Source organism: Danio rerio, chromosome 14, assembly GCF_052040795.2.
Source record: "Danio rerio strain M-AB ecotype USA chromosome 14, GRCz13ab, whole genome shotgun sequence".
NCBI classification, from domain to species: domain Eukaryota; kingdom Metazoa; phylum Chordata; class Actinopteri; order Cypriniformes; family Danionidae; genus Danio; species Danio rerio.
The window spans coordinates 18,546,591-18,560,197 of NC_141034.1; the positions used below are offsets into that span (position 1 = coordinate 18,546,591).

General features: G+C 38.5%; 1 protein-coding gene across 1 annotated transcript; it reads left to right on the forward strand.

Moving 5' to 3' along the window:
- The first annotated feature begins 363 nt into the window (after positions 1 to 363).
- Positions 364 to 7,576, forward strand: itln3 (intelectin 3). Its single transcript, NM_001159584.2, has 7 exons — positions 364 to 488; positions 591 to 737; positions 3,707 to 3,954; positions 4,038 to 4,196; positions 6,443 to 6,563; positions 6,651 to 6,754; positions 7,306 to 7,576. The coding sequence occupies exons 1-7, from the start codon at positions 446 to 448 to the stop codon at positions 7,426 to 7,428; spliced, it is 945 nt and encodes a 314-aa protein (NP_001153056.2). The 5' UTR covers positions 364 to 445; the 3' UTR covers positions 7,429 to 7,576.
- The last annotated feature ends 6,031 nt before the right edge of the window (positions 7,577 to 13,607 follow it).

Genomic DNA, 13,607 nt, shown 5'->3' on the forward strand with positions numbered 1-13,607 from the left:
ATGCAAAATACAGCAACAGTTAATGCTTTTTTTTTTCGTAATATAAGAAAAAATAACCATATTACATTTTCTCTGCCAAATGATATCCTGTTTATAGTAAACCATCCAATGCATTCATCACTTTCACAAATACAAGCCTTTTCCCGTAATCTGTTATGGTCAAGCGTGTGGCAAGAACATAAATATGGATGTAATGTTCCACAACAAACTAAGATAAGTTGCTGAAAATTAAACAGACTTGATGACGGTGTGCTGGCATTTCAGTAATGGGCATTTCCAGCCTTGGGTTTATTTAGTGATTACACACTGAACCAGTGTTGCACAACATGTTAGTTTTACTCCAAATACAAGCTTGGATGAGAGATAAAAGCTGCACACAGTCAGACTGAAGAGAAAAGAGAATTAACACAACAATCTTTATCTTAATCGAAAGTAGACAAGAAATATGCTGCGCTGCCTGTTTGTCTTCGTGTGCCTTTTGCACACAAGTATGTAAACTATGATTATCAATATGGATTTTTGAAGTTCTCATAAACGTAAATGAATAGTGTATTTATGTAAGAGTCATATCTCTGTCTTGTTGCCCACAGTGCTTGGTGTTATGGGAGCTGTCACTCCAAAGCCAATTATTATCAACGGCACCTACATAAACCCAGAATTAGGCAAGTATCATGCTAGGTTGAGGAGCATCGCTCGGAGCTGCCTGCAAATCAAAAAAAATCATGGTGCAACACAGGGTGAGTATTGTGGGAATTTAATTTATTTAATATTTAGATTAAAGTTAGGTTTCGGTGCTGAATGGTTGATCAACCACTCAAAAATACAACAAGATATTAACTTTAATCTCACTGTAAAAAAAAAAAAAACTGTTATTTTAAAAATTTTTTACAGAAATTTATTGTAAAATAACACACATTAAATTACAGAAATTTACCGTACAATAAAAAACAAGGAAAGGTAAAGATAAAATTTAAGGTAAATTTCTGTAATTTAACGGCTGTTATTTTACAATAAATTTCTCTAATTTAACTGCCGTTATTTCACAATAAATTTCTGTAATTTTGTTTTATGTTTTTTTCTGCCACCCCAGCTTTTTTACAGTAAAAAATGGAGTGAGATTTGGTAACCTTTTGGATTAGGCTCCTGTGTGTCATGATCTTTAAATTCTTTTTAGATATACAAAGGTGGTGAATCCATTATTTTATGTTTTTTTTAACAGAAATTTATTGTTAAATAACAGACGTTACATTCAAATTCAGAAATTTACTGTAAAATAACAGATGTTAAATAACAGATATTTAACGTAAAATAACAGACGTTAAAAACAGAAATTTACTGGAAATTAAAATTTGAGGAAATTTCTGTATTTTAACGTCCGTTATTTTACGGTAAATTTCTGTAATTTAACTGCTGTTATTTTATGGTAAATTTCTATAATTTAATGGCTGTTATTTTATGGTAAATTTCTGTAATTTAACCACTGTTATTTTATGGTCAATTTTTGTAATTTAATGGCTGTTATTTTACAGTTAATTTCTGTAAATTAACAGTCGTTATTTTACAGGTAATTTCTGTAATTTAACGGCCTTTATTTTATAGTAAATTACTGTAATTTAACAGCTGTTATTTTAGGGTACATTTTTGTAATTTCACGGCTGTTATTTCACAGTTAATTTCTGTAATTTTTTCTTGTAATTTAAATACACACAAATGGCTATTTAGATTGAATTTAATCAGCTAGAAATGAAAAGTTATCCAAGTTCAATCAGACAGTACAAAAATATTTTAACAATAGACTTGGATATAATGTAGATGGAAAGGTACTCAACTCAACTCAACTCATGAAAAGCATCGCAGTTACCATATTTGTTTTTGCATTGTTTTATTTTGTTTTTAACACAAAAGTAGCTTTATTGAAAATGTCAAAAACATGTAACCATTGACTTCCATGGTAAAAATAAAACCGTGGAAGTAAATAGTTACAGGTTTTCAGAATTTTTCAAAATAACTTCTTTTGTGCTTTCAAAAAACTTTTCCTTTTATTTTATTTTTTTTTTGTTTACCAGAGGAAAGAAATTTAAATGGGTTTGTGACAAGTGAATGATAAGTAAATGATGACTGAATTTTCAGTCTTAGGTAAACTATCCCTTTAACTGACTTCATGTTTTCGCACTATGGTGTTTTGCTTTAGTCTTAAAAGTCTATGACAGATATAAATATTTATATACAGTCAGCTTGCTGTCAAGTGTTCATGACCAGTTTTTACTTTTCCAGTGGATAGCGACTTATAAAAAAACACCTGTACACATGAGGCAGCTATGATTAATATCTATCACTTAATGAATGTCAATGCAGTAACGCACAAATGAGCTCAAATCCAAGGATTTCTTTTATTGACACTCAAAAAAGTCGACAAGCCACTTGCTCTATTTGCAAAATATTTATAGAAGGTCCTATGGAAAAAAATGGAACAAGTTTAGTTCTGTTAAATGATTCATTCTAGTTTTTTAAAACCAAATTAAGAAATAATCAAATGAATTTAGGTAGGTGGTGGTATGCACAAGGAAGAATCCTGTTGAGTTGAAGTGCTTTATTGACATTGGGTGTATGTATTAATGAATCAAATCAGATAAACACAACACAAACATTTTAATTCAATTATCTGCAAAGAAGTTACATTGTTTAGATGCACAATGAGTGCTACAATTAAAGGCCCAGTAGGTGATCTTCCACAATGCTAACGGCTTAGCATAAATCTCCGAATCACAGTCCCTCCCCTGCTGTCTAGAGCCACGCCTCCTTAAACACGAGCACAGCAAAAGAACCCTCTCATGTGTTAAAAGCAACTAGTGCTTGTCCGGCAGCGTGCAAGCCAAACTGACTTGCTATTTTAGAGTGAATATTTAGAGTTGCATGGTAAACAATATAAGGAGAGGCTAGGTGGAATAGCGCTATTTACTTGTGTTTTGTTGTTAAACTAATTAAAATCTACATCATCGATGCTGTAAAAGGTCCCTTATGAAACTAAAAAAATAGTCTTAGTAATCTTTCACCGGAAGATTTTAGTGGCTGAACACTTCTGCAATGATATAAGAAATAAGACATAACCCATTTGTAACAAAAACATCTAACATCAGCTTTGCGTGAAGCTAAAATAGTTTTAAAACAGAACATTACCTATCTAAGAGAAATCCTTCTGCCATTGTGTCATCTTTTCTCCAGTGTGCAAAGGTAACTCCAATAGTGATTCAGGTTTTTAAAAAGTTTTGATTCAGCATGTTTTTACCGAGCGCGCACACTCTCTCTCTATCTCTTTCGTGAGTGCACAGCACAAACAGCGATCGGCAGAGCTGCGTACAAAAGGCTGTGCTGTTGTTCAAATCTGCATTTGCTGACAGACAGTTCGCTTATCGGATTTATGAAAGATGTTGGGCCAACTCTATTTAATTGTATGAACATTTTTTAGTTTTATACCTTACAAAAGAAAAAGAAAAAAAAACATATAAATACATTTAGATAATTTACTTTAATCATTACTATTAAAATGTGAAGAGACTTTCAACCAGCACAACAAAAATAGCTTCTGAAGAACCATACTGCATCTTTAAATTATGTTGATTCTACAAATAATTTTTTGAGTGTACTTTACTTCTTTATTGAGTATCTTTTCTACAAAGTGAACTCTGGGGTTGTTGTTTGTCTTCAGATGGCATGTACATCCTGACAACAGAGAGCGGCACATATTACCAGACTTTCTGTGACATGACCACAGCCGGAGGTGGATGGACTCTTGTGGCCAGCGTCCACGAGAACAACATCAATGGGAAATGTTCTTTCGGCGATCGCTGGTCGAGCCAGCAGGGAAATGACCAAAGCCTGCCTGAAGGAGAAGCATCATGGGCAAACACTGCTACGTTTGGCAGTGCAGAAGGCTCTACCAGTGATGACTATAAGGTACATTAGAACATGGAACTTCAGCCATATACTAAGAGGATATTGATGTCAATCTGATGGTTTAATACTGTCACATCCTACAGAATCCTGGATATTATGACATTTCTGCACAAGACGTCTCAGTGTGGCATGTTCCCAATAATGAGCAGTTGAAAAAGTGGACATCTTCTGCCATCCTGCGCTACCATACTGAAAGCCAGTTCCTGAAGGAGCATGGAGGAAATCTTTACCACTTATTTAAGGTCAATCACACTTCTGTGCCCCTTAATTTCATTTCAATTTTATTTCAATTTCATTTCAAGGATTAATTTTATTTTAAACTAATTTAATGACAGTTACTTGTAATGTACTTCCCTTAAATGTTGTAAACAAATGTTTCAGTTTGGTAAAAATCTATTCAGTGAAGCAGATACAGTTGAAGTCAGAATTATTAGCCCCCATTTGATTTTTTTTTCTTTTTTTAAATATTTCCTAAATGATTTTTAACAACAAGGAAATTTTCACAGTGTGTCTGATAATATTTGTTCTTCTTGAAAAAGTCTTATTTGTTTTATTTCGGCTAGAATAAAAGCAGTTTTTAGTTTTTTTAAACTATTTTAAGGTAAAAATTATTAGCCTTTTTAAGCTATATTTTTTCGATAGTCTACAGAACAAACCATCATTATACAATAACTTGTCTAATTACCCTAACCTGCCTAGTTAACCTAATTAACCCAGTTAAGCCTTTAAATGTAATTTTAAGTTGTATAGAAGTGTCTTGAAAATTATCTGTTTAAATATTATTTACTGGCATTATGGCAAAGATAAAGGATATCAGTATTTAGAAATGAGTTATTAAAACTATTATTTTTAGAAACGTGTTAAAAAAAATATCTCCGTTAAACAAAAATTGGGGAAAAAATAAACAGGGGGGGGGATAATTCAGGGGGGCTAATAATTCAACCGTAATTGTATTTTCTTTGAAATACAAATATATTTGCCATAATAACTTCAGTTTTGAACTAAAGAAAGTTTCACATACTTAAGAAACAATAAGAAATTTGTCAATATATGGTATGGATGAAATAATGTGTCATTAAATTGAAACATTTAAATTGTTGATACATATAACAATAATTAATAATATAACATTATTAATTTTTTGTCATTTAAAAAATTATTTAAAAGCCCCTATTTGACTCAAATAATAATAATAAAAAAACATTCTATGCAATGAGATTTATTTGGAAATCCAGGAGTTCACACTTAGATATTGTTTGGCCAATGGAAGCAGGTTTGGCATGCTGTCCCGGGAGAGAACCCTGAGCTCAGAGACCAGAACTAGTATCCATATCCAAGTTGTGAGATAGGGGTAGGGAATCAGTCATAACCGAACAGGGTAAAGTTGAAGAGTTTGGTCATGTTTGATAAGGGGTTCCCACAGTTTGATGAAAATAGTGCTTGGTCCTGATTAAAAGATCTGTTCAGCTCGCTATAGCATTATAATTATCATCAAATGTGATCAACAATGAGTTTTCATGTTTAAAACGTTTTTAAAACACTGCATGTTTGTAATAAAGACAGTAAAATCCCTACGCATTTCATCACCACAGTTGCATGTCAGTACCATTTTAAAAGAAGACACTTGAATCCTGCTGTGTGGGCTTAAATCAGGCTTATTTTGTACATTAACACAACGGATATCCATACAGCTGTAGATATCAGTTTGTATCCTGTCACATTTGCCGTGCAAAAACAGTGCAAAACTAAATGTGTTTGTGTGTGTGTGTGTGTGTGTGTGTGTGTGTGTGTGTGTGTGTGTGTGTGTGTGTGTGTGTGTGTGTGTGTGTGTGTGTGTGTGTGTGCGCGTGTGTGTGTGTGTGTGTGTGCGCGAGCACAGAGTGTGTGACTCATTGCTGCAGAAAGGCTTGAATTAACTCCACAACAACTGTAAAAAATAACCGTTGATGAAGTTTTTACTGTAGTAAGGGAGATCTGCTTTATTCTTGTCTGTCTTATTCTGTGCTCTGACACACACGTGGGAACGGTGGGCAGGGAGAAAAAGCTTTAAAGGCACAGGCAACAAAAACAGCTACAATGTCAAAACAGCTAAAATTTCCCAAATTTAACAGGTATAATAAATAATATGATGGGTATTTTGAGTTGGAACTTTACAGACACTTTCTGGAGACACAAAATATTTATATTAATTCATGAATAGGTGCCTTTTAAGATCCTGTTCATACACTTTATATATTTTAATATTTTTAGAATTGTATAATTATTGTTAAATTAAATCATATTTTTATGTCAAGTTATTCTGACAATACTGCCACGTTTTCTGCCAATGTTTTGAGAACTGACACATAACCATGATTAATCTTGGTTTCACCTTTATGCTTATGTGAATTCCATGTTCAAAATCATTCAGAAATTAAAAATAAAGTAAAACTTTATTACTCAAGTGACCCAAATAAAACGTTCTGTATTGTGATTTTGATTTGAACAGAAATACCCTGTGCGGTTTGGAGCAGGACAGTGTAAGAGTGATATGGGACCCAGCAGTTCAGTGGTGTATGACACCGGAGACAAAGATTCCACTTCAAACCTATATGGACCATCTGTTAGAAGTACTGCACTCTGTTTTGCTTTAAGGAAATCCACAAAACAATAAGAATGAAGTATATATGATGCATAAATGCTTGTGTTGATTACAGATGAGTTTGAATCTGGCTTCATCACATTCAGAGTGTTCAATACTGATCAGTCAGCAATGGCCATGTGCTCTGGAATTAAGCCTTCTGGATGCAACACTCAACATGTAAGTGGTTGCTTCTTTTTCTTTTGGCTTAATTTAAAGCTGCTATAAAGTGGATTGATTCATTATTTAAAATAGTTCTCTAATATTTACTACGTAGTTAAGTGGTGCAAAAATGACCCAGAAATGGTTTTATATGCTCATTTATACTCACAGGAGTAACCTCTATATGAGAAGCTTGGTTTTGACCATATTTGGAATGGTCATGAATATTAATGAGCTCTGCTATGATTCTATTGTATCATTACAAACATATCAGTTAAATTTCACAGTATACATGTTAAACTAACAAAAGATCAAGTTAAACAGACTTTATGCCTGTTCAGGAGGGGGTACTTAATTAATTTTAATCTGTATATCCAGCATTTTGTGCTCTAACAAAAGTTTGTGATGAGATAAGATACTCCATGATTTCATTGACTGAAAGCTCCAAAATGACGGTTTTAAAAATCAAGAATAATACAAGTTTAGATCAGCTTTAAAAATAAGGGGAAACATTTAAATAAGTCATAAATATTAGAATGAAATCAGACTAACATGATTGTGTTTTGCAGTATTGTATTGGAGGAGGAGGATTTTTTGCCCAGCCTGAGCAGTGTGGAGACTTCACAGCACTGGACCTGAAAGAAACATTTAAACAACCCACTCAGTCAGCTGTGCTTCTCTTCTACCGTTAAAGAGTCCTATTGGTTATATGTACATCATGGGAATCAGTGTTGTTACACATTAAGTCAAGTGCTGATCTGAACTGTATGTGCATAGTTGAGAAAACTGTGGTTCTGTTTTATCCATGAATGTTGATATCAATAAATATATTAAATGCAAGTTTCCCGGTGTGTTTAGTATAACTACACCAATTTCTAGCTATAGAAACATAAAAATTAATTTTCTGTTCAAGCAGTGTATATAAGAACAAATCGTTCATCTGTCTTAAAACGTGTTATGGTGAGTTCATGTTTTACAAAGTTTTAATTGAATATATTTGCAGCCGCATTTTAAAAATGTTTCAAGAGTTCACACTTAGCTGATGATTTACAAAGCTTATTTGGCATGCTGTCCCGGGAGAGAGCCCCGAGCTCAAGGGCTCCTCGAGCCCGGGGCTTCCTCCCGTTGGCAGAGCAAGAAGGGAGCCTGAGCTCGGTGGATCTCAGAACTCCCCTGCCGCTGTAGCTAAGGGAACGTAAGGAATTAGACCAGCTTGATTGTTAAGTATGTTGAATGTCTTTGGATGGTGGGAGGAAACCGGAGAGCCCGGGGAAAACCCACGCGGACACGGGAAGGACATACAAACTCCCCACAGAAACACTCACCGGTCCTATCGAACTAGGACCGGCAGTATTCTTGCTGTGTGGTTCACAGTGCTAACCACTGGACCGCCGTGCCGCCCAATTACAGGTAAAGGAGGAGAATAGGGGAGGAGGGGGGTTTCTTCCAAACGAAGATAAAGTGAACTGGAAACTTAGACTATTTATGGTGCCTTAGGGCTCATATGATTGGAAGATTAGTGATTAGCAAATGCGAGACTGGACGTGATAAATCATAAGCACGTGATCCTCTCGAAATTAGTTTATGAATAAACTTCACTTCAAGAGTTCACACTTAGCTGATGATTTACAAAGCTTATTTGGCATGCTGTCCCGGGAGAGAGCCCCGAGCTCAAGGGCTCCTCGAGCCCGGGGCTTCCTCCCGTTGGCAGAGCAAGAAGGGAGCCTGAGCTCGGTGGATCTCAGAACTCCCCAAAATGCAGAATTAATCGCTCGGGACAGCAGCCGCGTATTCGAAGAAAAAACCCCCCAAAAGGCAGGAAATTTAGAGCTATATCCGGCTGCTGGATATAATAGAAGAAAAGAGGTTAAATGCATGGGCATTAATTAGATAGGATTAATAAGGGTGAAAAGAGGATTCTAATAACTCTTGCTGGAGTTAGAGTTTGAAGGAACCCCTGCGGGGGTCATGGTTTTCGGGGTTAAGAAGAAGGGGAGAATAGGTGGTTTGAAGCAGTGAAAGAGAACTTTGAGTGAATCTTGTGGGAGTTGGAGCTCTAAGTGACCCCTGCGGGGGCCAGAGTAGAGTGAAGGTATGGAGCAGAGAGTGGAGGAGAGTAGCTCTTACGAAAGATGGAGCTTTGTGAGAGTTTGAGTTTAGAGCAGCCTCTGCGGAGGTTAGAGCTTGAGGGTAGGGTGTAGATAGGAGTGACCTCTGCGGAGGTTAGAGCTTGAGGGTAGGGAGTAGATAGGAGCGACCTCTGCGGAGGTTTGAGCTTGAAGGTAGGGTGTAGATAGGAGCGACCTCTGCGGAGGTTTTGAGCTTGAAGGTAGGGTGTAGATAGGAGCGACCTCTGCGGAGGTTTGAGCTTGAAGGTAGGGTGTAGATAGGAGTGACCTCTGCGGAGGTTTGAGCTTGAGGATAGGGTGTAGATAGGAGTGACCTCTGCGGAGGTTAGAGCTTGAGGGTAGGGAGTAGATAGGAGCGACCTCTGCGGAGGTTTGAGCTTGAAAGTAGGGTGTAGATAGGAGTGACCTCTGCGGAGGTTTGAGCTTGAGGATAGGGTGTAGATAGGAGTGACCTCTGCGGAGGTTAGAGCTTGAGGGTAGAGAGTAGATAGGAGCGACCTCTGCGGAGGTTTGAGCTTGAAGGTAGGGTGTAGATAGGAGTGACCTCTGCGGAGGTTTGAGCTTGAGGGTAGGGTGTAGATAGGAGCGACCTCTGCGGAGGTTTGAGCTTGAAGGTAGGGTGTAGATAGGAGTGACCTCTGCGGAGGTTTGAGCTTGAGGGTAGGGTGTAGATAGGAGTGACCTCTGCGGAGGTTTGAGCTTGAGGGTAGAGTGTAGATAGGAGTGACCTCTGCGGAGGTTTGAGCTTGAGGGTAGAGTGTAGATAGGAGTGACCTCTGCGGAGGTTTGAGCTTGAGGGTAGAGTGTAGCTAGGAGCGACCTCTGCGGAGGTTTGAGCTTGAAGGTAGGGTGTAGATAGGAGTGACCTCTGCGGAGGTTTGAGCTTGAGGGTAGGGTGTAGATAGGAGTGACCTCTGCGGAGGTTTGAGCTTGAGGGTAGAGTGTAGCTGGGAGGAGCAATGAGTGGAAGAGAGTAACTCTTGTGAGAGTTGGAGCTTGAAGCGACCTCTGTGGAGGTCAGAGCTTGGGGGTAGAGTGTAGATAGGGGGAGATAGGTAGCAGTGAGTGGAAGAGAGTAACTCTTGTGAGAGTTGGAGCTCTGAGCGACCTTTGTGGAGGTCAGAGCTTGAGGGTAGATTGCGGATAGGAGGAGATAGATATCAGTGAGTGGGAAAGAGGATTTGGATAACTCTTGCGAGAGATTGGGGCTCGGAGCGACCCCTGTGGGGGTCAGAGCTAGAGGGTGAGTCATAAGGAGAAGAGAGGTAGTTGAAGTAGAGTGAAGAAGTTTTAGCTTGAGCGGACCCCTGCGGGGTTTGGAGCTTGGAGAAAGAGTCTAGGCGGAAAAAGAATAGGTAACATCGTGAAGAAGAAAGGACTGTGGCCGCTATGGCCGAATCCTGCGAGAGTTGGAGCTCAAGGGGGCCCCTTCGGGTGTCTGAAGAGTCTAGACAGTAGAAACAAGATCATTAGAGGTAGAGTGTAAAATAGATTAGTTGGGAGTGGAGTGTAGAGAAGAAAGGAACGAGAGGCTGAAAAGTAGGGTTATAAGGATAAAAGATTTGGAAAAGTTGGAAGAAGGGAACAAGCACAAATATAATACATATGTACAAACGCAGTAAATGCGCAAAGAACATGTGGATACAAACGTCTGCATCTGTAAATAGCTATTGGTGATTGCAGAAGATGCTAACTGCAATGGCCCTTGAGGGAGTCCTTGGCAAACATGTAAGGGTGCCATGGGTGGACAATTGGGCTTCTGCGGGGTTTGGTTTGGATGACTCTTGCGAGAGTCGAGGCTCTGTTAGACACCTTTTTGAGTTGGAGCCGTGTGAGGAGGTGCTTGGGGGTTGGTTAAAGCCTGTTGGGCTTTCTTGAGGTGGTATTTACTGAGACGTATATAAGATTTGAAAACTTCAGAAGACCAGCGACCAAGGGTCTGGATCTGATGGTGTGAGAGCCCGTTGTAGTGGCTGCGCCAATCCTGAATGAGTGGCTGGAAAAGGGCTCTGGGAAAAAACCTGATAGGCGAAAGATTTCTTTAAGGTGTTTTTGAAACCAGAATCGAGATACTGGACGGTTAGCGTCATCAGTAAAAAGCGGGGCCAGTGGGTTAGCCTCTTGAGATTTTCTAGGCTAAGAGGGTTTGGAATGGGCGTGTAGGTGAAGGAATATTGAAAATGAGGATAGAGTGTCCTCTCTGGAATTAATCTGTTTTGCTTTGTTTGATAAGGAAAGAGATAGTTTCCCTGTCTTGCAAAGCTAGATCTGAGATGGTGGGGTGGAGTAGAGGGTTAAATTTGGATGTAACTGTTAATTCAGAACATTTAAGAAACCCCCCAAAAAATGCTAGATTGAACATAGCATCTAAGGTGCGGGCTGTATGGGAGGAAATGTAACCTTTACAGAGGGTGTAGATGCATGAGGTAAGGATTTTGAGTGTAATGGGTTGTCTAGCATGGTATGGAATTGTTTGAACGAATTCCATGCTGTGAGGTAGGCATTGAGGGTTCTGGGAGCTATTGCTTGTAGGATAAGAGATAGAGAAGTTTGATGAAGATTATGAAGTGGGTGGTTTATGGAAATATCGTTACTGAATAAGGAGGGACCGGCGTTGGGTGAGGGTCTGCTTCCGGGGCTAGTTGCCAGAATATCTGCAAAGAGAAATGAGAGAGAGAGAGTCAGCGATTTGGTTTTTGCAACCAGGTACATGTTCAGCAATCATGATAAATTGTTTTTTAGCAGATATCCAGATAAGGTGTCTTAAAAATGGCATAAGCGATTGGGAGTGGGAGCGTCCTTTGTTAATGCAATGCACTGTAGCTTCGTTATCGCAGTGAAAGAGAATGCTAGATGTAGACCATTCGTCCCCCCACAGGATGGCTGCTGCGATGATAGGGTAGAATTTGAAGAGGGCTGAAAAACATTGGTCTTTGGAATGGAATTACAATTGGGTTGGCCATGTTGAGACAAACCAGTGTCCTTTATATTAGCCACTGTAACCTATTGGAGGGGCAGCGTCTGTGTATGTGTTGATGTCAATAGGGGATGCAATCAAGTCGCTGTAGAAAAAGGAACAGCCGTTCCATTGCTTAAGGAAAGAGATCCATAAGCAAAGTTCATCGCGACTGGGTTTGGAGAGAAAAATTGTTTCTTCTAAACCATGAACTGTGGTGGATAATTGATGGAGGTGGGAAATGAAAGGAATAATGCGCATAGCGAAATTTAGATGGCCGAGAATTGGTAGGAGTTCTCGTTGTGTGCACATCTGTTTTTCAAGGAAAATTTGGGATAGAGAAATTATTCGATTGATTTTCTCTTTAGGAAGGGATGCTTGGAATTTATGCGAGTCTAGATTAATACCCAGAAATTCGATTGAAGTACTGGGTCCTTCCGAGATCAGCGAAAACCTGCTGGGTGATCGCTAGGTGTTTGGCTGGAGGAGATGACGGGGGGGGAATAAGAAAATCGTCTAGAAGGTGAATGAGGTATGGTATTTCGTAAATATTAGACAGAATCCAGCATAAAGCTTCTGACATTATGTCAAATATTTTTTGGGCTGCTTTTGCATCCGAAAAATAGAATTGATTTCTCCAATAAATGCCAAAAGGTGCCAGAAGTCTGGGTGGATTGGCATGATTTTAAAGGTAGGGGAAATGTCTTCTTTGGCTAGCCAGGTGTTACGACTGGCTATCTTTATGAGAGAGATCTCTTGATCAATGTCGTAGTAGTTAAGTAAATATTCGTCCAATGGAATAGTGCTGTTAATGCTAGGAAAGGAGCAATTGTGTTGGGACGAAAGGTCGACTACAAGGCGTTTTTGCCAGAACATTTTTGAGTAGCGACACCAATGGGGCTAATGCGCGAGATATTAAAAGGAGGAGCCTTGGAGTTCCAATCATGAAGTTGTTGTCGATTTCTTTTTAATAAGATAATCGACGGTTTCAGGTTCGGAGGTTGCAGACTGCAGGTTAGGACAGATTGGATAAAGTGAAAAATGGAATGTATCCTTTGTGAAGAGGATGTGGAGTGTAATAGGTTGGATGAGGGTCAGCTTCTGGAGCCAGCAGTCATGATCTCTAAAATAGAAAAAACAAAGAGAATCAGAAATTAAATCTTTGCAAAATAATACAAGTATGGCAGACATGAAAATTGTTTTAGTTTATATCCATGCGAGGCATCCTAATAAGGGCATGGGCGGCTGTAAATGGAAGCGCTTTTGATAATGCATGGTCCGATGACTTCATTGATACGATGTGCAAGGATGGTAGGGGTGGGTGTTCGTCTCCTAACGGGATGACAGATGAATGGAGAGCTGAGGACATGGGATATGGCTAGTCTGGTGGTCCTGGAAAACTGGTACCCCTTGAAGACTGAGCATGTGAAGTGATAGTGAAGTTTAAATTTGTATTTATAACAGTCAAGTGGGAAGTTTGTTTCTTTGCCGTTTTCACATCCGACTGACTTGCTATATAATCTTATATGACGCTTGTAAATCAACACATGAGTCGCTGGCGTATTACAATTGGACTTTTGTGCTTGATGGCATAATGTTTTTCAATAGCTTGTTAATATTTACTGGTTGGGTAATAATTTTTTTTTTTTTTTTTTTTTTTTTTTTTTTCAGAAGTTAAATGTCAAATGGAATTTTTTTTTTTTTTTTTTTTTTTTTTTTTTTAAATAAATTTACAAGCGTGTCTGGCCTATTCATTCATAAGGTCTTTGCAACAGAGTCAAGAGAG